This window comes from Neopelma chrysocephalum, unplaced genomic scaffold (assembly GCF_003984885.1).
Source record: "Neopelma chrysocephalum unplaced genomic scaffold, ASM398488v2 Primary Assembly neopelma1_69, whole genome shotgun sequence".
Classification (NCBI taxonomy): Eukaryota; Metazoa; Chordata; class Aves; order Passeriformes; family Pipridae; genus Neopelma; species Neopelma chrysocephalum.
The window spans coordinates 8,604,629-8,629,554 of NW_020897729.1; the positions used below are offsets into that span (position 1 = coordinate 8,604,629).

Genomic DNA, 24,926 nt, shown 5'->3' on the forward strand with positions numbered 1-24,926 from the left:
TCCATTCTAGAAAAACTGAAATACATCAGCCATAAAGATGAAAATATAATTTCTATAGCCACAGAGGATGTCAGTTGTGGTGGCCTATTACTGACATATCATTGTATAAAACAACAAAGTGAAACTTTAAGGTGCCTTTAGCACATGTTTAAGCCTCCTCCCATCCTTCCCCCTGTTCCAGGCAGGGATAGCACCTATTTAAGACTGCTACAGAAATTCAAAGTAATCCAGTAAGTATTATTTCCTTTCTAACTTGTTTAGGTTAATCACACAACCAATGCTTGGATTAGATACTCTAAGACTTTTATTTGTGAATAGCCTCATTTTTGGGTGAAAACAGAATAAAACACCACATGCCTGACATATCTGAGCAAGATCCAGAGAGACAAAAAACAAACCTCATCCTGCAACCTCCCTGGGGAAATCTTTATTCATTTTAATACTTGTTCAGTCAGCTGTCTCTGTGAATGACAAGGTTTTATCTCTAATGTGAATGGCTTCGAAGGCTACTTGCATTATCCATTCTTCAGCAGCTGCTGCTGAAACCACAGGGTTGCAAACTTATAATTAAATCCAGCTGCCACCACTGTGAGCTCAGTTATATCGAAGTGAGCAGCAATGCCTTGTGGTTGCTGGCAAGATTCTGTCTCTCTTTCTAGACAATGTAATTAACTCTTTTGCCCCTTTTAGATGAAATAAACATCAGCACTGAAAATGTTGTTAAACGACTGTAAAATCGTATTTATACAGAAGAATTCTGTTGCAGTCCTTACACCTGAGAAAACAAATTTCTATGGGGATGGTGGCTGTTTCCTTAAAAGCACTGAGAGGACACCCAAGGAGACACAAGGCACAGGATGAAAGGAGTTTCCTGTAGAAAGGGAGTAGGAAAGGATACACATTTAAAGATCCACACTTAAGCCTCTGGCATAAAGCACATGTCAAGATCCAGTCTGAACAAAATGCAGGCAAGGACAGGAAAGGAACCAAGACAGGCACCACAGGCATTCCTTTGATGCTAAAATAATTTCTTAAAGACCACTGTTCATGTCTTGAACCAGACCTAGAGATACCAGACCAGAGAAGCTGTGGCTGCCCCAACCCTGGAAGTGTCCAAGGCCAGGTTGGATGGGGCTTGGAGCAACCTGGTATAGTGGAAGGTGTAGTACAAGATAATCTTTAAGGTCCATTAAGACCCAAACCATTCTATGATTCTATATTCAATCCTGAATGAACAGCTGTACACACACATTTCTAGAGGTATCCTTTTTTCTTTTACAGACAAAACCTGTTCACCCTCATGTGTCAAAGTGTTTAGGTCAGCAAAAATAATTAGCTACCTAAATTTGACTTTGTCAGTCACAATTCTTGAGGTGCTGCTCAAGGCAACTCCACTTCCTACCTTTTATAAGAAACATTGCAATGACAATCCCCAAGAACACTTCATGGCAGTAACAGCAATCAGCAATGACATGCAAGACTAATGCACTGAAGTAGAAAGCCACAGTCAACTCAGCTTTGTTTGTGTTCTCTTGTTTGTATCTCTTTGGAAACCTGCATCAGTCCAAACGTTTTTGAGGATGGGTGAGAAAGCACAGCAGAAGGCAGAAGTGCTTGACCTCTCACTCCAAGCACAGGAAGGTTAAAAAAAGGGAGAGTTATTTGTTGAGAAGAGAATGAGATGCATAGTGACCATCTCCAACTTCACTCTGAAAAACGCCCAAAATACACTGGCAAAATGATTTTTAAAACCATAATGATCTGCTGGATATTCTGCCAAATCAGTCAAAACCCCACATTACCTAGATGCTTTTGTAATATAGGGGCTGCATTCAGAGCTACATCACTTCATGAACTGGGTGTTGTCAAAGCCCAGTCACGGTTCCAGAGGCTGAACTCCTCCACATTACCTGACTGATCCAGCTCAAATCCCTCTGCACTGCACTGAAGCAAGCTGCAAACCCAAATAAATTTGCCCACGGTCACAGAAACCATCAGGAGTCATGAAATAGAACCCAGATGTTCCTAGAGACTCAAGGTCTGCTCACTCACCTTTTGGTGTGTGGGGGGGAAGAATGAACCTGCAAAAATCTCTGCACACAACATTCAAGCACATTTTCTGAACCAACCACAAATAAATGCCAGCAGCTAGAAAGCAACTTTTCCCCTATTGTTTTTTACTTTGTGCTTGCTGCCCAAAGGTAAATAACTCTTTGTAGCAAAGACAATAAGGGTGAATTCGCTCTTGGGTGGTTATTCTAAGGTTTATTTACTTTTGACATCTTTGTTTGCTGTTTCCCCACTGCCTGTCTACCTGTCCCTCCATCCTAGTGGCTGTGAAGCCCAGGCACTCAAGAGCCTTTCAGCAAGATGGGCTGATTATTATATCCTGTCATATCCAGGAGAGAGCCAGTCACGATTTTTCAATCAGTGTTTTACCATTCTCATTTTAGAACAGCTAGGCTTTTATTCCTCCTGGCTTTTTAGTGGCTACTTTAAAGGGCTTTTTATCTGGAGAGGTTCATATTACCAGCACTGAAAGGTGTTTCTATAGACAGCACTGGCAAAGAGCAGGTGGGTGTGAAGAGGGAAGCAAAGGCAGGGGGAAGGTGAAGAAAAAAGAATGGAAAGGTTGGAGGAAGCCATGCTTTCAGGTTCTTTTAATCCTTCCTAGGATATTGCTCATAACTGGAATTAACCTCTGAATCAACTGTTATCTATCACTTAGATAACATCATTTTATCTTAATCATAACTTTTTTCTTGAGACATTGCAGATAGTCCAAACCTTCTGCAGTGTTCTGTGCACTACATTTGTCTCTGCACCAAAGAACATCCAACTCATCTTTCTCTTGGGTTTCTAATCAGCTCCAGGCCTGTGACACTTTATTTTTAGGTCCAATGGTCTCTAGTCACAAACTAATATGAATATATGATGTCTAAAATTTAATATTCAAATCACAGTATGTCTGAAGTTTCAGGACACCTATCAGTTGCCATCAAAGTGCAGAGTACAGGAGATAGACCAGAGAAAAGTGTGTCACCATGAGACCAAACCCTGACAGCAGGTGGCTGTTTTGACAGATCCACATGTAGGGGGTGACACTGTAGATTAGAAAGATTTTTTTTAAACACATGAAATAGTCTCTTTTTCAAAATATTTTCAAATCCAATGCAAAATTTACAGGCTTCATTAAGGTTTAGGGCTAAAAAAAAAAAAAGAAAATCAGCCAGTGAATTTTTATTTTTCAGATTTGAGGTAATTAGGTCACTGAAGTGCTAAAGGTCTCCAGCTACCTAAAAGGTTATATCAGGAGACTTTACTCTGGCTAAAATGCCATTAAAGTTGGTAAACTAATTATGCACTCAAAGAGAAAGGCATCAGGGTTTTTTTCCATTTTCCCCTTGCTTCTGGAAAGGCCAAACCTGGATTTATAGACCTTGTGATGTTGCACAGCCCCACCCAAGGCAACTTCCAAGGTCACCAAGAGGCAGATTGCATGAGGAGCATCCAAATGAAGGAGCATCCAGAAGCAGGACACCAATTCAGCCCTGACAACTCTGAGCTCACAGAGGCTGATGATACCCTGAGGATTACACTGAGATACAAAGCTGCTTCTGGTGTGAACTCACCTGATGCCAGTGTGCTACAGACAACACCAAGGAAGGTGAAGAGGTGCAGACTAAGAGGACTAATACAGTAAAAACAGCAATATCTTAGTATGGAATAAGATACCGACAATGAGAGAGGAAATTTGAAAAGGTCACCTTTACTTTAGGCTGCGTTTAGCACGGGCAGAATTTTCAAGCCAACTGAAGTAGGAATTTAAATCCAAAGTCATGAAAAATAAGTTAAATAAGGGGTATTTTTCAAATGCATGTTGAGCAGTAGAACACTTAACACTGAATAAAAATCACCTGAAGCAGCCTTTGAAGCAGTTTTAAGTGTCTGTGAAATCCTCAGTGTAGGAAAGAATCACAGCAAAGAGATAAATATTTACTGGATTCTCAGATCAATTCATCTAAATCAAGGGCTTCTGCTTTTGCAATATGACAAATTTATATTAAGGTTTAAAACCTAGACTGCCTGTTCTTTCATTGAATTAAAACCATTTGCTTTAGAACTGGCTGAGATGAGAGTGTCTACTTCTTTAACACGACATCAAGCATTACTTGCTGGCCACAACCAACCTGCCACATGCAAAGTAAAGACACTTTAAGCACCATCCTCCCTGGTGCTCCTGTCCCCTTCACACATGACAAAGAGAAAGGAGGTGCCACGTCCTGCTCTTAACTTCTGATGAGATGAAACACATCAACACACCTTGTTAGCTGTGTTTGCTGCTTAAAACACACATGTTTTCAAGTTTTACTGCTTGGAAGGGTTTTGGACACTCTAGCACACAGCACTGCTATTGCTCTGACAAGTGCTAAGAAAGTGCTCATTAGCACAGTCCCTAATGCAGGCACAAGTGATGGCACAGCTCTGGAGTGCTGCAGCACATACCCAGCCCACAGGATGCTCTCAAAGCTGTCAAGAGCTCTCTGGGGCTCCTTCACTGCCACGGGAAGGACTAAAAGCACCTACACCTTCATATGTGCTGTCTGCCAGCGCTTCTCAATCACCAGAAGAGTATGGTAGCCAAAAATCAGGTACAGGACTGATGGATCAGTTTTCCTGACAGTTGAAAAGGAGCAGAGGAAGAACAGAAAAGCAGGTCCCACTAGGAGCAGAGGATGATCACAAAGTTTCTTCCTATCAGAGGACAGGCACTTTGCAATCCTGAGCAGCCTAATCAGTCATCTCTGCTTCCCTTGCCATGAGAGGCTGGCTGGAATTTCACTAATGAGACTGAGTCATTTGGAGCAGAATGACTGTGCTAGAACAGAAAAAAACTGATATCTTCAAGATATTATATGCACTAAAGTAGAGCAATATCAGTATAAATTATCTTTGCACCTTCCTCTCCACCCTCCCTATGGGCTAATGGAGAATTTTCATGTTAAAAATGTTACCTTTGGTAAAACCAAAATATGGGAGGGACAAAGGCCAGAACCCCTGGAACAGTGAAGGTTCTGCTATCAGCAGCCCTGCATAAGCACTTTAAGAACTAATCTACGCACACAAACACTCAAACATTATCTCTTTTCAGTGGGAAAGAGAGATCCATGAAAACAGAAGACATACCCATGGGAAATAGATCCACGGGAGCTCTCACTTTCCCATTTGCTATTTTAAAGGACCTACATTTGTAGCACTGGCTGGTGGATGGACACTGCCCTGTAAGGCTGGTGTAGGTCTTCAGTCTCTAAGAAGAAAATCTGCATCTCTACAAGACACCAGGATGGCAGACTGCATTAACCAGAAGTTTTATCAAATAATTCTTTGCAGGAAGAAGTATTTCCTAGAGGAAAATGGAAGAAAATTCTTTTTCACGGTGAATGAGCAAATATTTTTTTTGCAAGAAGTAACATCAAAATTCTTGCCATTTTAATCAATGGTTTCAAAAAAAAAAAAACTAAACTAAAAAACAAACACACCCACTTTTGTTTTAAGTAGTTCTGTAGTGTAAAAACTCTGAACTACCTGGACCAGGAGGTGCTGACATTTTTGTTTACCAGGATCTTTATATAGTTCAATATCTTAATAGCGTGTGACCAGAGCTAGGGAGGAGATTGACAGCCAGTCAATGAACTGATGAATATCTATCTCATAAGCATTTCATTTAGCTACCCATGCAGTGTGCATTTTGCCTTTATACACACATTCCAATGCCATTATCTGACACTTAATTACCTGGGTCTCAAAGCGCTTTACAAAGGAACACGCTGTCATTATCAACACTTCATGGACAAAGAAATCGAGGCATAGTGGGATAATTTGCTAAAAGTTACTGCACTAATATCCAAGGTCAGTGGCAGGTGAAAAAGAAAGCTCTTATCAGGCAAGCAGTGCACTCAGCAAACCACACTGCACTCGAGATGTGGGCTTGGGAAGCTTTTCCTACAATCCCCAGTATTCTACATCAGGCACTGTAAAAGCATTTAAAATTCCACCTGCGTTACAGCAAACATTACATTGTAAAATTTAAATCTATTGACACTTGATCTGTTAAACACTGGAATATTGTGTTCAGCTTTCTTCAAATGATTAAGCTAAGACGACAAACATCATGTCACTGTAAGATGACTTTCCTGACAAGTCTGCCCTGGACATTCCTCACCTATTTTTAAAACATCTTCTGATAACATCCATCATGTCAGGGAGTTGTAGTTATTCTTTCCTAATTATGGGAGCCTTGTGCAAAACCTTTGCTACAGTCATGAAATTACAAAGCCTGTAATTTTTTCAGTTCTCACTCTGTCTTTTACTGTAAATATTAAAACCATCAGGAGACACTTGGTAAAACCAGCAACAACTTGAGGTTTGATGACAAAACGTTTAAAAGCCAAAACCAACCCCTCGTTTTGCACTAAGCAATTTTATGTATACGAAGAGTAAATAAATAATACTTGTTTGTAGAATTTGGGATGTTTTCACTAGCTGCATGTCCAAGTGCAAGTCCCAGGGCTGAATTAAACAAGCTAAATGAAATTAATTTACTTCCATGTCCAGCTCAGGTGGCCAGCAGGCCTTGAACAAGATTACCAGGACAACTAGTGAATAACAATGACACCAGCACTGCAGTAGACTTTATTCTCTGTGCTGGGTTTTACCTTCTCATTTTGTTACAAGTCTTCTCTCCCTTTCTCTGGGAAAAGTGAGGATCACAACTTCCAAACAAGTTAAAAAAAAAAATAGAAAGAAATTCAGCTTGCAAGTTCACATTGTAATTGATATAAGTCTATTATTACAAGATGAATTGCAGCAGACAATGCCAGAGACAGCTCAATCTGTTACCGAATCCCTGTAATGGCTGGATGAAGAACTCGACCATTTCACTCATAAATCTTTCTTCTGAGTTTTTATTTGCTGCTTGTGTGTGTGAAATAATAAAACTGTGGAGTGACGTGTACAAGAGATGCAGTAACACATTTCTAAACACAATTACAGTCAGTTTGTTACAGGAACCCTGACCCTTTCAGCATCTAATCAGGAATGTGTCGTGTTCCAGGCTGCAAAAAACACCACAGGATATCTTTGAAAAGTCATTAGCTGAGATCATGCCAATCGTGAATAATCATCTCTGCTCAGACTGAAGTGAGGCACTGGGCTGTCATAAGTCATTCTGGATGATCCATCACAAACTTTCTGTAGGACAGACCAGGACAAATCTTCATTTCTAGGACGCTGATCTACTTCCTAACTTATTGACAAGCAAACTTCACCAGCAGGAAAAACAAGATTAGAAGGTTCTTGAGATATATGTTCCCATTTACTTTTTAGAGTAACTGAATTTAATAATATTTTTATAATAATTCCTTGTCTATTGTCTGCAGATCATAGCACCCAGCAAGGAGATCATGAGAGTTACTGCAAAAGCAGAACTTTAAAATTAACTGTCACCACTGATGACAGAAAAAGAAAGAAGATAAGCAAAAGGGTTGTAAGAGGGGGAGATATAAATGGGATACATGCAGCAATTTTGCTCCAGTGAGTGCAGGTGCAGCTATGAAATGCCCATGATTCCTCCTCTGTCAGGAGATTGACAGGAGGCCGCAAAACCAAAAGTGACAGAAACCAAGATTACAACAAAGAACGTCCAAGGGGCAGATTTCTGCCAGCAGTTTATGGTCTCATATCCAGTTAGAGCTTCCCTTCCCCTGTGTAAAAGCCCTTGAAACAGCTTCCTGAGCACTCCTGCCAAAGAGGCAGCTGAGGGACAGAGCCTCAAGATACAAGGTCAGGGCCCTCTGCACCAACAACAGTCCCCACTGACAGCCTCACACCTCATAGCACCAGCTTTTCCACTACCATTTTATAGCACATGTTCCAAAAACAGCCTGTGGTTTTCCTGGAACTCATCTATTCCACAGAATCCTCAAAGCTAAAAGATGCTGGTAGGAGAGATCCCTTTTTCTTTAGTTCAAGTGCTGGAAGGAAGACAGTCAATTTTACAGTAAGGTTGCAAAGGCAAGTAGGCAAGGCAGGGTCTAGACTTAATGATCATTTAAACCCACAGTGCATTATCATTAAGTAATGCAGCTACATTAAATCCAAGCTACTTTCACAGCAATACTCCAACATCAGCCAGAAAAACTGGAGGCTGTAGCTGCTAGTCCCACAGTACATTTCTTACCCAGTTTTGCTTGCACAAATATGATACAAGCCTCACAAGCATCTGACTGGAGATGCCTGCAATGGTTAAGAGGCCTTACACTCTAAATTACCTTGCTTTTGTTAGGCAGGTGAATGGTCCATAACATTCTTCCTGAAAGGAGGTTTTTTTCCTTCAGAATTTAATTTATAAACTTACTCCTGCCAGGCTGCGATAGCAGCTGCTGTATAAACCTGGAAATGATGACGACTGGAATTCCATTCAGACCTCAGGAATCAATAGAGAGCAGACAAACGACCAAGATAAAAAGTTCCACCCAACTGCAAAGAGCAAGAACTGCAGGATACCTCTCATTGTTTTACAGTGTCTGCAGTCACCAACCTGTGAAATAGAGACTGAACAATCTCAGCTCAGTCTGAAAACCTGACCTGTGCTGTCCATAATCTGCCTTTTGGGAATGCCTTAGTGCTGTAGGTATTTCCAAGCAAAAGGAGACTCCAAAGACAAGCAAGAACGTTCATATTTTGCTAAAACTTATACTGCATTTGGTAAAAGCTTCTTAGAGAACCTGATCTTTCTTACCTTGAAACAGCAGCTCTTCTATAAGCTAAGAACAAAGCAACCTGCATTGGTGTCACTCTGGTTCATATCAACTTACCCATATAAACTGGTTGTTTCTCTGGGTAGTAAAGAGATACACAATCACAGCTTAACTGAACTAACTCTGTCTGAAGGCAGCTGCTGGCAGTGTGGTCCCATGTCAGCAGAACATTCATTGTAAGCAGCTCTGCATTTTATTTATTGTTACATTCCTTCTCACTTATATTTCATGACAGACAAGCCAGGTGAGGACGTGAACATATTAGAATTTAAAAGGGAAGACCCAAAGTACTTTAAAATCTGCCTTTCTTTGAACAAAACAAAATGTGCTTCAGTTGAAAAGGAAATTATCATTTGCCTGATACAAAAGAAATCCTTTGTCCCAATCACAGCCTACTCTGAAGGAATGACTTTCTTCCTTCCCTTAAGAAGCCAAATGGATGCAGTTCTGTAATTTTGGAGAGCTTTACACAGTATGTTAAATTACAAGACAAGCATTGTGGGTTTATAGATTGTGAGCCAGTGTATGAGACATAAAGGATTCTCATTGAGAGTGGGTGATAGTCTAAGTCATATAGAATTTAGTCTATCATATGCTAGCACACAGTTAGAGAAATGAAAGATCGGTGAATAAATTACTCCAAGAATACTAGGAAATATTTGGTAGTGATCTGTAAAACCAGCCTTCCTACTTTCAGATGCACCAAAAGAAATCCCATGAACAAGTACATTTGATTCACTTGCTACATTCTTTACCCACTGCCCACCTGTTCTGACTCAGAATTTACTTTCACAAGTGTAAAAACAATGCTGAGAAACTTAGTAAGAGCACCATAAGGATGTGGAAGTTGAGAAGTCATTGAAAGATATTCCACTGGACCCCACTGCTGATATTCAATGATATTATCCTTTACAGAGACTCACTCATCTGATATCAATCAAATTAAGTTTTCATTGTGCTTTGTTATAATTCAGTACCAAAAAAAAAAAAAGACAATAAGAGAATGACCAAATAAACACTCAGAAGTGCAGCAAAGGCATCTTTAATTTTAAGTCGACGTTAAAAAAATATTCACTTTATAGCAATTGTTGTTGAATGTGCGTTTTCCCCAAACACCAGATGCATTTGAGACAATTTACATTTGACTCACCATACTGGCAGCGAGGACCCTGAAATCCTGCAGGACACTGGCACACCTGGGATCCTTCTTCAGAACATTTACCTCCATTGAAGCAAGTGCCAGCTGTGCAGAGCACTGGTGCACACAAACAGAACGAAACAGGGGATTTTAGTGGATTTTGTGCCAAGGATCATCCAGAATTGCCTTTGTCATAGTCCTGTTGTAACAACACCTTCCAAATAAGAAGAAACCCAGCTTTTTATTTAAGTGGAAAGGTTAGACTTCAGTAGAACTCGTTGTCATGGGTGTAACTACCATGTTGATATGAAGAAGTTTAATAAAAATAAGACTAAGATAATGCAGTTTAACTTGAAGATGCTTCAGAGGCAGAAGACAGTTTCTAAAGTTTCTAAAGCACTACCTGAATCCAGAATGAAAGAGCAGAGGAACTGCTCCACAACAAAGCAGCAGTGGTTAAGAACCACTGGTGTACTAAAAAATATTCTACATGTGAAAGGGAATGACAATTCTTCCCTTCCTCCAACGCAGAACAGTTTTTATTTACAATAACTTGAATTCCACAGACTTGAGTCAAAGTTGCAAAGAGTATCAAATATAAAAGAGTAATTCAACCACTTCGGTGGCTTAAAGAATTCAAAGCAAGTCTGCACTGCTCTTTCAGGAAGAAAATAACTTCATATTGCCACTGGTGCTCACATACATTAAATTCCTTTACACCAGAGATTAACATACAGATTGTAAACATATCTTTGACTTTTTACAACTAAACAGGTGCACACTAAATATGTAGATTCAGGTTAAAACTAACGGGTACACCTCTCAGGCTTGTTTTAATTTTTTAACTACAAAGACAATCATAAAAGCAAGATGTCTGAACGCAGCCCTCGAGTTGGTTTAAAGACTAAAAAAAAAAAATACATAAGAACAGATGCTAACTTTCATACAGAAAATACAATTACTGACAAAACAGTAACAAAACTAAACACTGAGTAGGTTGCCATCTTCTACTGATGTCTTGTTAACAGTGGCTGAAGTGCTTGCTTATCATTTAAATTAAATTCAATCTTTTAGGAAAACATCCAATCATGATTAGATAGCAAGAGGTTCTCATCAGATGGAGAACCACAGGGCAAAAACACAATTGCTACAATGGCAACAACAGCAATGAAAAAGCCAAACCCAGGCAGACTCTGCAGTGAGTGCTACGTCCAAGAAACAAGTGCCTTACAGCAGATTTCTTTGTATAATTTGGGTAACAGCAATAAATTTGGCTGGCCTGTCAAAGCCAGACTGGCACAAAAATGCTGCAACAACTATAATCAGAGTGTAGACTGTTAATCTAAACAGTCAGATTAAAATTAGAGCTATCTGGTAGTTTTACGTGACTGCTTTTGTATTTTTAAAGGACGTTCATTTCCCCATCACTAGATCACCTCTTTAGAACCGGAAATCCCAGTTATAAACAGCAAGAAACAAAATCCCTCTTTCTAGAAGCAGGCATCAGTAGGAAGGCAAGGGCTAGGGATGTCATCTCCCTTGGCTTGTCACAGTTTTGCCACCAACTTACAGTGCAAACAGCCGGGCTCGTTGTCACGCTGGACCCACCCAGGGCAGCACTTGTAGACAGTCTGGTGCTCCATCCTGTACACCTGCTTGTAAACTGTGTAGTACCCAGACCTTTGAGGAGAGGAAGTTTCAGAGAACAATCACAACTTCTATTCCACTTATGCACATCTCATCAGTAACTAACTCTACTCCTCTGTCATATTTACTAGATTTTTTTTTCAGCCTCTATCAGAAGCTCTTGTTAAAAATGAAGCAAATATAGCAAACTACATCCTGATAACATCCAACAGGTCTTATATGTTATTATGTCCACGTATTTTTTTTGAAGAATTTGTATTCAGGCTAGTCAAAGGTGAGTAATTTTGTTTTGCAATCAATTTTGGGTTTAGCTGTTGGGGGAGTCAGATCTCCCATCAGTTCCAAGCATATGACAGAAACAGAAAGAAGTTTAATTTTTCAAAGTCAATGACTTGACAGCTGGACTTCACCTGAACAGGAATGAGACAGGAGCATTTTCTGATAATGTAAAATTGTGATCTAAAACCAGCCAAGAAGTTCATGACCAATCCAAAACACATTAAAAAAGTCACATTTTCTACTCAGTAATAACAGATTTTAAGTAAAGTCTCAGCAGGGCACTATGTCCATAACCAAGTCACACATATTTCAGATGAAGTAAGTTTACAACTTTCTCACAAAGTAAAAGAACTTGCACAAAGGTTAGTAATGAAATCCATTTATAATGATAGATAATATATTACCTTCTCTCATAGCTCACACACCACCTCCTCTTTGTACACCCTTGTTTCCACATTTTGACCATCCGACTGAAGGCTTGAACACAGGGCTCCTGGTGTCCCACCAGTGCCAACTCAAACACTGGGCACACATTCGGCCTTGAGGGAAAGAAAAAGACATACTTTATTATTTCCAGCATAAAATTCAGACATTTAGAGAAATGTACATAAAATTATTCTATGTATAACAGTTAATAACAGTTTGAAACAGAATTTATATGGTTGTTTAAAAATATTGCAGCCCTATGCCTTAGGAAGCAGCATGTAAACATACACTGAAATTCAGGCTCCACACAAGTCACTGAAAGATTTACCACAGATTCAAGGGCAGATAAGATTTATCTAAACTATTGCTGGGGAAATTGCGTATTCTGTAAGAGCCCTCCCTTGCTATCAGTCCCCTCAGGGAAGCACATGAAATTCATAAGGGGAAGTATCCTTGTTCTCTGCTGATTATTCCTAAAATAACAAGACCAAAATAAAAGCGCTGCTTTGGAGGATGATATGTAATCTTCATCCTGCTACCTAGCCAGAGTTCAAAAATAGCAGGATTGCAGGAGCTGTGGAGGGTCAAAAAAAAGGTTACATGTCGATGGTTTTGCAGAGATTGTCAGCCTTATCCCAATTCCTTTGTCCTGGTGTAAATGAGGAAATTCTCTACGACAGAAAACAACAGCTTCAAACTCGCAGGGTCTAACTAAAACCACAGAAACTGAGGGAGTTTGTCATCTTTTGAGGCAGGAGCTTGCTGCAACAAAATGAAATTAATTAATTTTTTCGACTAGTTTACAGATTGTTAACACAAAAATTTAATTACCAATTCCCCAAGACAGCCTGATGAGGCTTTTCAAACCTAAGCCTCAATAACTAAAACGCAGAGGGGAACAGGCACCTTGTTTACCCACTCTGACAACAACAACATTCAGCAGACAAGTCTTTCCCCAAATTTCAGTCTGAGACCTCTCTTCAAGCTGAAGAGTGATCAAGTAACACACACACTGTCACACTTGTTTCCTCTGTCAGTCGACACAGGTACGAACATGAGCCTGTGCTACAAAACCAGGGGGGGTTGCTCTAATAAGAGACAACAGTTCCAACCCAACAGCTGCCTGGCAGTTAGTTCTCATCAGCTACACTGGATATTGTTAATATCTCATTCAAGATTTATGGTGCTTTTTATCTCGGAGGCTCCCTATTATGTCTGAACACCACACAAAGTAGCCTTGCTAATAATAGAGCACATCTTTCATCCACAGGTCTTCAAGTAGTTTACAAACATCATTAAATTAAGCCTGTGCAGAACAGGAAAATACTATAACCATGATCAATTTTACTGCTGAGCTGAATACATGGAAGAAACCCTGCCTAGATCAAATCCACTCCTCAATATTCCCTGTACTCCACAGAGACCAGTGGTCCTGCCAAGCCCAAAGAATGGGAAATCCAACCAGGTCTCCCAAAGGTACCACAGCTCCCAGAGAAATGCCTGGGATTTTACCTCAGGGGAAAGAAGTCCTTTGCCCAACAGGGACACTTCAGTAGAGAAACAAATGAGATTTAAAAACAGATTTTAAAGCCAATCACCCCTTCAGGAATTCAGGTAGCCAGTGTAAAGGATGTCAGAAAAAAGTCCACAACTGTGTGTTTTAGCTCTCCTATCACACCATGGAAAGACAGTAAAGAGTCCATTTGTACTAGAAAACCTTGTCTGACAGAAGTTTTAGTTTCCTGAACTAGAATGTTTCTTGCTCCCAGGCTTTAGAGAAACTGCTCATCTCCATTATATTAAACCACGTTGCCAGTGAACATCCCCCCATGTTCTTCCTTCTCCAATGCAGAGTCTAATTTCTATATTGCTCTGTATTTCCCATTCCTTGGCTCTGCCCTACCTGCAGCTGCCAACACCCTGAAGGAGGATAGAAGACAGTCACAGCACGGCAAATTCCTCCAGAAACCAGCCTTCCTCCACATTCCCATGCCACTTCCATCACTTAGCAATCCTTCCCATGGGTTCCAGCTACCCCTTCCCTTTGGAATTACCTCCCCATTTGACAGATTCAGCTTAAGTTCAGAGCCATTGTTCCCAAGCCATTCTTAGCCCAAAGTCTGCCATTTGTCGCCCATCTGAAGAAGATCTTTGTGTACCCAAAATCTTGCCTGTCTTTTTTTTTTTTTGTTCCATTACGTCAGTTGGTCTAATAAAACCCTCTCCTTACTTAGCAACCGTGTCTCACTTAGCAGGCTTTTTAAAATGACTCTCCCTCCAGTGAATAGAACATCATGTTCTGATAATTCATGCATATCTCCTTTTATTAGAATTGCCTAAAATTTCCCAGATAAAGGTACATTCATATGCATCGCTCTTCCATAAATAAAAGGGAGAAGCTGACAATTGTTGTAATGACATATTGAGCCCATCCCATAAGTTCCTGCTCATGTGATATTGCCATGTTTCCAGGAATAGCTGTATTGACTTCTAGGATATGGTTAATAGGAGCAAATGGCGCTCACAGAGCAAAACAAGCCAGCAGTAGAGTCATATATTAAGATTTATTCAAAGTAAGCCATTCCTCCTAGATGCCCTTGGGATAATTTAAAGGCAGATATCAAAACCACTGAAACACTATAATTAAATTGCAGCAATTGCATAACATTTGCCATCCTCTGTTGGCAAAGCTGGGAATCAAACATGCCCTCTCCAACAATTCACCATCTTCACAGCTCCCCCCCCCAGAGTCAACACAACAGTTTTTAAGCCATCTGACTTATTTGATACCTTACCTATTAACTTAAGGACAGTGACTTGAACAAGGCCACAGCTATTGAAAGCTATTGAAAGCTTTTGTACCATGGGATTCTGCTAATAGAGGCCATCCAAGGCTAACCCGAAGCCTCGAGTGGATGTAATGGTGTATTTACAGGAGAACAGCTCCATTTTTACTCCCGTGCCCTTTGCATTCAGAAAATACTTCTTAATGGGAGTTTAAGTGTTAAAACAAGCAAAACACTCAAATGCATATTATGGCCTATGATTTGATTGATACACCAGTCCCTTAAAACCTTTTTATCCTGATGCTCTCCGTTAGCCAAGGCTAACACGAAGGCTATTATTAGCTTGTCAGTCTGACTCAGGCGAGGCAGAAAGCTCTCTTAATATTTGCATTAGGAGACTGCCCTTTAAACAAAAGACACCCTACACACTTCCAGCTGAAGACTTGAGATTCTAATGAACAGATAATTAGGCCAACACGAAGCAAGAGCAGCCTGGGCTAATCGTGTGGCTGTGGTGCCTGTGAACCACTGCACAACAGGAAAGTTCGGGGAAAATTAAAAGCTTCTCCAAGTGGGATGTAAGTCATTCCTGTGTTTAGAATTTTAAAAAGAAAGGGAATAGCTCTACCATAGAATCACAGAATGATCTGAGTTGGAAGGGACCTTAAAGATCACCTAGTTCCAACTCCCCTGCTGTGGGCAGGGACACCTTCCACTACACCAGGTTGCTCCAAACCCTGTCCAACCTGGCCTTGGACGCTTCCTTTTCTTGTTTCTTGGTTACAAACACATATCATATCTCTGTGACAGGGATATTTTCATTTCCTACCTAACATGAGCCTGACACCTGGCTCTTGGAACGACAATTAAATTAAATCTCTCATTCTACCAACCCACTTTCTTCCAGCTCAATACAAGAAGCTGAAGTTAGGCAGATTTAACAGTAGTGAGAGAGCAAACACGCATCAACATATCCCTAAAGGCTTCTTTCTACAGTGCAAACTTTAAATCAAAACCTTAATGAATAAGAAGCAAAGACTGATTTGTCTGTCTGATTTTAGGTCTTTCCACAGAGACTAAGTGAATGACACCACCTTCTACACTAAGTCAGATGGCTGTTAACATCTTAAAAATGAGCTGTTGTAGCCTGTACTGCCTCAGCTGATGAATTTGCAGCCTGAACACTATTGATCTTCCCATAAAGCAGTCAATAGATGAAACCTGTCATAAGAAGCAACTTGCTGGAATCCTGTATTTTCAAAACACTAATTGGTTGGAGCTTTTATGCCTTTATGCTGTTATTAAAAGTTTAGAAAAGCATAGTCTGCCTTTCCAGATTCAGTTTGACAACATCAAATAAGAACTCTCCATTAAGGAAACCAAGATTATAGTCAGGGCTAAATTCTCCACTGCTGTGATGACAAGTGTTTTTGCTCCAGAGATACACTGATGTTGATCAGAAAATAGTTGTACATTGCTACTATGGCTTTGGTTACAAACTTCTCAGGTCAGAAAATTGTCTGAATGCCCTCACAACTCCAACCACACAAGCAAAACATCCCCAGATCTCTAGAAGGGCGGGGTGGCCCCATGCAGAAATGTGTGGCACCATAGAGGGGAAACAGCCAGCAACATGATGTATGCAAACAAGACGTGAATTGAAAGTTTTCTCTCTATATATTCTCAATTGGAAAGGAGAAAAAAGCAAATTTTATTTGAACACAGAAAAAGGAAAGTCAAATTTGGAAATAGGCCACAGAAACAAAAGGTCCAAAGAACAAGTTACATATATTTATTTATATAGCTAAATTTTGTCTCTAGATGTATGTTGCTTAATAGCAATATTAATTCAGAAAGCCTGGAATGACAGAAAAGGCTCTTCTTTTTTAAACTGCCAAACTCCCCTTTCTACCCTTAATCTATTTTAAGGCTCATTTCCCCACATTTCCCTGATAAAATTCATCAGCACTACCAGAGACAATTAGGACATCCCTCTCTCTTGACCACTAATCAATCCCTGCTCTCTCCTGATCCTGTATCAATATTTGTGATGTTTATATGCCCTCTGGGATGGGGATTGTAAGCACCAAGCTCATTTAGATTAGGTCTCATTATCACTGCTGTTCTCTGGCTCTGTGGATGAAGGTGCACCACAGAAGACTCTCCCCAGCCCACAGGTGACTAATGCACTGCTGTGTCTTACTCACATCCCCCTTGATTAGAGGGAGCAGCTAAAGAACAGGAGAGCCCCTCAGCCTTTGTGCACTGCATCCAGATGAAGAGCAGATCAATAGGAGATGATTAATTACACACTCAGCTATTATAACAACAATAAGATTTTTAGTTCTCACCGCTATCAAAGTGCAGCTCCTGTCGCTCAGCTCCTATTTAACCATCCTCCTCCCTCCCCCAAGACAGAATAATCTATTTTGGTTAGCAGGAAAAGCAGGAGATAAACATGCACATCCAGATCATTTTACTATGATCTGCCAAGTCACTTTTTCCTTTTTTTTTTATTTAAAAAAAAATAAAATCACTGCTGGTTTTAATAGTGTCATGTAGTCTCAGCTCCCTGCAACACCCACTTTTATTCTACTTCATCCAGGAGAGGAGCAGCATCACTGGCAGTGACCAGGTCTGTAAAGCCTCAAGCAGCACCAACATACAGCTTTACAGACAATTTAAGGACCCTTGTCCCAGGGATACATCTCTAATGTAATTAGAAAACCATCAGGGACATCACATATAATGCTAAGAAATAGCTTGCATGTTCTCATTGTTAAGACAAAGCAAACAAATGTCCAGAGTATAGACAAAACTAAGCATTTCAACATTCTAGAGGAAAGCATTGAGTAGCAACATCCATCTCTAGCTGAAATTTCTCATTCACTACACCCATGTCCATCATCATTCCACTGCAGAAGGGTGTGTAACACAAGTCCCCCCAGTAAATCTGCCAGGTACACACACCTGAGCTTCTTTTGGCAACAAGGTACAAAGGGACCTGATACTAAAACATTAAAATGACATAAAGTTAAAAAAAAAAAAATCACTAAAAATGTCACACCACTTTGTCATAGGGAGAGAAAGCTCATTTTGCTTCACAGCGAGTGACCTGTTGTTTGACAATTAAATTAGTCAGAAGGTAGTGAAATCCTCAGTTTCATTTGGGCAACCAGTACCTAAGAATCGTTCACTGCTTTTCTGGTGGTTGCCAGATTTTGACAGTTTTAAGCCAAAACCTCTATTTTGAAAGCTTACTTTTGAATTAACATCTAATATATGTCAGAAAAATCCCTACATGCCAACGTTTTATGTGTTAAAATATTCCTCATCTTTTACTCCTCTATAAACCTTGATACCACTGATGCAAATACCCATTTGATGGGGTTTTTTGTTTGGTTTGGGTTTTGTTTGTTTGCTTGTTGTTTCTTAAACATTAAGCAATTTCAGTAAAGCTCAATATTTTATGAAGTTAAGCCACATAAACACGGCAACTAACAAGTGTTCATCACTGGATTACTGTTCAAGGGCGGTAAATGAGGGGGGGAGAAAAAAACCTCAAACATTTTGATCTTTTGGATTAGAAACTTACACTGAGGTTCTAAATAACCCACAGTTTCCTGGTATTACTCTACAGACAAAGAGAAGGACAGGACTTGCCTCATGAACAATACAATTAAAGGAGGTAAGTTTTTGCAATGATATTTTTCACCATTGATGATGCACCAGTCAGGCAGGGAGAGCCCCAGCAATGACAAACACAAGGGTAACCACTGAAGAGCCTTCTAAGGGATAAAATGTATGAAAACTCATTTCTTATATGAGAATATCCTAACCTGAAAAGACCAGGCCAAAACCACCCAAATGTTTCATATTTTGAGTGGATTTTTTTGTGATAAAACAATACAAAGCACCTTATAACTCCTCTCCAGGCACAGCCCAAGATATTGTGATATATTTTCAATATTGAAGCAATTTGTGGACATAAAAACCACAATCTGGGCATGGCATTCCTTATTCAACAACATTTTGTGGCACATTCTGCTCTGGCTTTAGGGGAAAGCAAGGTGTTCCTACTAAAGAACACAAAAAAAGAACATCAGCACTGACTTAAAATAACATTCCCCTTTTCATACCCACGAGATCAAATATTCATCCACAGGTCAAAGGTACTGAAATACAGCTCAGTGTGGGCTCAGCCTGTGTACACATTAAAGCACACATCATCCTACACCAAAGGCAGAAATCTCAAGTTCACCTCAGGAACAATTAATGATTAGTTTTAAACCAAGACCAGCCTGGAATCCAAAGCATAGACCCAAGAACTACATATGTTCAGTCCATAATTTTAAAATGCTTTGATTTCGCAGTAATGAAAGGAAATTTCTTTCTCCTCGGAAATAAATTGAAAGCAATAGATTTGAGAGAGAACATAAGCAATAACAGGCTCGAATTTCAGAGGAAGGAAATCTATTAACTGTGTTCAAAGAGAAGGTATTTAATTGGTGAATAACACAAGTCTGCAACATGGGCTGTTAACTCTCTGGGAGCCAAAGCATCGCTTCCATCACAGGAGGTTCTACTGACAAGTCATCCAGAGATGAAGTTTTGCATGATCTCACCCCTCCTCACCAGGAGGTTTCTTCAAATTTATTAAAAATATTCCATGTTCTCTGTCATATCTAGATCATGGCACGCCTAGAACTAGGATAGATAAACAGCACCGGATAAAAAACAATGCAGAAGAAAGAAGTCAAAGCAAAAACCAGGTAATTTTCCTAGAAATCAGCAATACTGCAAACACACAGTGTATGAACATTAAACTATTGCATAAATAACTAAACTATACCGACATTTCATAATGCAGAACAATTAAACCTCAAGAAACCTGACAACTTCTCCCCTCTTAGTGGACATTTTGAAAGGGTAACTTGAGAAGCCAAATCCCATTAAAACTGAAAAGCAGCAGGATCTTACCTACTTTAAATGTGCAGATTTAAGAATCATACAGTGTATATATAAGCTACTGTGATTATGGGTAGTAAATTTCTGAGCCTCTTGGAAGTACAGTTTGTGATGTCTCTGATATAAAACCAAATATTTATAAAACTGGAAAATATTTCCAGTCAATCATGAGATCTTTGATAAATACAGCAACTTCAGGAGATCACATTTTATGGTCCTGTCTTACAGCTATTTCAGAGTTTAGGGGAAAGTCTTGATCTCATTTTTCTCCAGAAGAGCAGGAAAATGTCATAAATCAGGAAAAGTACTATAGCAAGATGACACTCATTCATTATCTTTAAGTCTCCTGACAGCGAATATACCAGGGGGAAAAAAAGAGGGGAAAAAAGAGCCTTTTACCATCTGTTAAAAGACTAAATTGAAAATTAATTTTCCTTTAGGAACTGTGAAACAGAAGCTTTAAGTGCAAAGTCTTGAAAAATGGGATTCTGTGCTCTAATGCTGACCAGCATGAGCTCTATCTGGTGGCAACACTCTGTAGTGCACAGGCTAAACAGACTATTTTTGCTCAGGGTGATGTTCACATTCACAAAGATGAGAAACACCTCAGACTGGGGGGCAGGGATGTGGAATTGAGGCAATGAAACTACCATAAACTTGGATGCCAAAGCATTTCAACCCAAACACCAAAGGCTGGAGTAGCTGCTACTCAGGAGTAGTGAGGGCTTATTGCAACCTTACAGGTTCTGGGGAGGCAGAAATGGGATGTAGTGCTTGAGGTTTCAGCTGAAAACAACTGGCAGTGACTCTGGGCTGCCAGAATCACTTTAAAGAGCTGATAAGACTTAATCTTAATGTAAGATGCAAACATAAATTAACTAGTGGCTCACTTATTATCAGGTACTTATTTTCACTTTTAAATTTTTTTTTCAAGTGTCAAAACTCTGAACCCATTGAAAGAAATGGGAGGAGATTCTACTACATTACTGATTTCAGCAAAAAAACCCAAAAACAAACACCTAGAAATACTTTAAGCCCCTATTTAATGCTGGGAACACAAACTTTCCTCACACCTGCAAATTGGCATCAGCACAGGTGAAAATACAGTGTATTGGCTAATACACTGAGATAATTTCTCCCCAAGAAATTACTACACAACCTACTTTTCACATCATTTAGACAGTGTTATGACACAACTCCAGGCTCCAAGTTCAAGCTGTATCACCATATACTTCATAGAAGCATTTGTGTTACTTTGTTTTCTGCATTGCATTCCAACATATTCAAATTGAGGTGCAATTTGTTTCACTGTAGCAATCAAAACCCAGAGGCATCTCTTCGTATGGAAATGCTTTGTACAACAGCAGCAGTTTAACCTGAAATATGTTCCAGCCCTCAAAAAAAAGTGGACTTCACCTTTCTTAATTATTCCTTCAAAGAAAAATTTTTATTTATGTCACTTGGAAGTAGCACCACAGCCACATCTGTTTGCAGTGAGACCTGGGGCAAGGATAGTCCTGTATCATTCCAGCCCAACAACTGGTATAGCTGAAAGGCCAAGTTTCCTGGAGTGCTGCAAGTGCAGATAAACATCTGAATGCAAGATTTTGCTTTTGGGAACATGATTTATCTGGAGAAGCACAAGAAATCCTACAGTGCCCCGTAGAATTGAAGAAGCTGGAAAACAGTTACTCAGCCAGGAATTCAGCTCTACATCCAGGTGCTCCTTGGAATGCAACCAGATTTACTTGTTTATGGATAAAGTGAAAACATGCAGCTGCAACATGTGAGCAGTAAAGAAAAACCCTAAACAAAACAGTTTTATTGCAAGATTGTGACTGGCTCCTCTAAGACCAGAGCAGCCCCTTCAGATGTCACCCTGGAGCTGCAAAACCACAGAGAGAATCAAGGGGCTCAGAAAAGCCAGGAACAAAGCTTATCTCATGGCTTTTTCAAGGAAATCCTCACTCATGTCACCTGGGAATCCATTCTTGAGCGCAGTCCTAACCATGGAATACAATATTTATTTCACAAAGGAGGTTCCTTGCACATCCCTCATAACCACTCCCACCTCTTGCTCTGTCCTATACCACTAACTACGAGCAGATATTTGTACTGCTCATACTCCTGGTGGAATATTTCTCTAAGAGAGGATTTACCACTTCTGACAGCAGCTCAAGCCCTCTCCTCTTAGCTCCTACAACTCAAGCTCTCTACTCTCACTTCCTATTTCTGAACCATCCCACAACCACCCTGGAATTCCATGAAGCATGATGCTGAGAGTGAACCCAATGCTGGATAACCACACAGGACATCTACACTGTCATTACATACCCCAGTTTTAGACTACAGAGCTCACTGTTAAAAATGCGCTTTTTATGACAAGAGATGGTTATTCCTCATTTCGAGGCCCAAATATGCTTTCCAACGAAACCATATTTGTTCTCTGGTCCTTCCAGTGTTCTCCAAAGTTCTAACACAAGATCATCAAGGGCTGATTGTCTGGAAACGTAGTTGATGGAAATAACCAGTCATCCTGTAATCTGTTCTACATTAAATCTCCTCAGGGGGCTTGGAAGCAGAACACCAACATCTACACAGATCCCTCGCATTTCTAGCTAGGAGTGAGCACTCAAGTTAGCAGCAGAACAAAAACAATTATGAAGGATATCCTGTATAGCCTCAGCCACATAAGATCTCAATCAAAACAAGAGCAAAGAACATACTCAGCGTGCTGTGTTCCAAGGGATACATTTGTTGTTCTTATTCCATTGACTGCAGATGACCAATGTCAAAAGAACAAACCAGAATTACTAGAAAAAGACGATTCATGAAAAGAGTCCTCTTGGACATTCCACTGTTTCTTGGTGAAAGCTGGCAGGGTAAGGAGTCACGACTGAGTATTTCTGTTTACATCGAAGGTAAAGTCCCTAAATAGCATAAAATAAGTTTGGAGTAATACTTATTCTTGCCACAGCTCAGGGAAAGCAGTAAGAATTGCAGCAATTTCAGGAATATGCCTCTTGGGAGAAGCACTCAAGGCTCTGCCACAGGTCTGTGGGTCTGGGTGGGTGTTTGTGATTGCTGCTGGCAAACAGTGCACTGCTGCTCCCAGTGACTTCAGCCCATCCTCACACAGCACCATTTCCAGAAGGGAATGTTTCCTGCATTCTTTCAGTGACACTGTCTTGAAAAAGGTAAAAGCAAACAAAAACTGTTTGGAGGCAATTCACAGCTAACAGCACCTCCAGCTTCAAAAGTGCAGAATCATAGTTATTACTGATGTCAAATGCAAACAGATTAATGTAGGCCAATGCTATTCTTCCTCCTAATAGAGTAATTGCTCAGAAAGAGAGCAAGAGGATGTCTGAAAGAAACACAGAGCACTTTTAACAAAGGAAAATGCTTTACCACAGAATGAACTTAACTTCTCTAAACACTGTGATGGATACTTTGTGCTCCAGCAAAATGGAGTAATATAAACCACCTTAAAAGCACTTCTGCTGAATACATATTTACATGGAATTGCATAGAAAACCAATGAGCAATAGGTTTGGAAATCTCGATTTTCTAACAGAAGAAATAACTACATTGAAAGCAAATACAGGTCATTAAAGGGTGGGATGAAGTTGATGAAGTAAAAAAAAAAAAACAAACAGGAAGAGGTTAGAAATTAGGGTATACACAGACTGAAAGCTGTTGTCAGGTTGCTTTGAGGGGGAAGCAGGGGACACGACATTCCTTAAAAACACAAGAAGAGCCTTGTAGAGAAAAGGTACACAAAGCAGGAAACAGTTTCCAGAAACGTTCAATTTCGACGAGCACAAACTTTAACCACAGGATTTTGCGCACGCTGCCGGCTCCCCCGGTTTGGAATTTGATCAGAAAACTACATCCAGACGCAAATGTTACGCCGCATTTACAACAAAGGCCATTTGTTGCTCACGCCATGCAAAAACACCTCACAGAAACTTCCCCCCGCACCCGCACACATGTGGCCCCGGCTCCTTTGTGTGCGCTCACCGCTGCGGGAGGATGCTCCCCGCGCTCCCACCTCTCCCGCTCCCCAGCTCTGTTCTTCCCTCCTGCATTCACATTTGTTACTCTGCTCTCCCCTCCTCGATTCATGTTTGTTACTCCGGTCTCCCTCCAGCCCCTCTCCCCCGGGTAGAGCTCAGCGTGCCCCTCGCAGGGCTCAGCTCTGCTCCCGCTCGTTAAACACGGGAAGGCAGGAGCAGAGCCGGGGATGCCGACGCGCTCCCTGGAGCTCCCTCCAGATCCCACATCAAAGGCGAGCCCGCCCGGGGAGCCTCGCAAGTGCCCACCCGAAGCAGCTCCGCGGATCAGCGCCCTGCGCTGCGGGGACCGCGCTGAGTCGGGGCGCTCCCACCCCAAACTTTCTTTGTGGCGGGGCTGCCCCGGGGGCCGCAGGACCCGCCCGCAGGGACAAAGGCGGCGTGTCCCGGTGGTGCTGTCCCCTCCCCGAGCCCCCAGACCCCCGGCACACTCACATGCCCCGCTGCAGCCGCGGCTCCGCGGCCGCGCTCGCCAGAGCCCAGCACAGGAACGGGCACAGGAGCGCCGGCCCCGCTCCCATCGCGCTGCCGGGGGGGAAAGGGAGGATGGAGTGGCCGCGGCAGCTCCGGCAGCACCCGCAGCAGCAGCAACCCCGCCGCCCCCGGCCCCCAAATCATTTAAAGCGGCGGCGAGACGCGCCACTGATGGGGCGGCCCCGGCCCGCCCCCGACCCGCCCCCGCCGGGGCTGTCCCGGGGCTCCCGCACCGCCCCGAGCTCCGAGGGGATGGGAGCTGCTTGTGCTCTGAGCTGCCCGTGTCCTCACAGCCCCCCGCTGCAATGTCCCC

General features: G+C 41.1%; 1 protein-coding gene across 1 annotated transcript in view; it reads right to left on the reverse strand.

Moving 5' to 3' along the window:
* Positions 1–24,718, reverse strand: part of LOC113968745 (multiple epidermal growth factor-like domains protein 6) — a 194,654-nt gene extending 169,936 nt beyond the window's left edge. Inside the window, exons 1-4 of the mRNA XM_027685574.1 lie at positions 24,575–24,718; positions 12,288–12,422; positions 11,528–11,637; positions 9,970–10,074 (exon numbers count right to left, since the gene is read on the reverse strand). Coding sequence (XP_027541375.1) covers positions 9,970–10,074; positions 11,528–11,637; positions 12,288–12,422; positions 24,575–24,660 — 436 coding nt within the window. The 5' untranslated portion in view covers positions 24,661–24,718. The remainder of the gene's footprint in view (positions 1–9,969; positions 10,075–11,527; positions 11,638–12,287; positions 12,423–24,574) is intronic.
* Between the last annotated feature and the right edge of the window lie 208 nt (positions 24,719–24,926).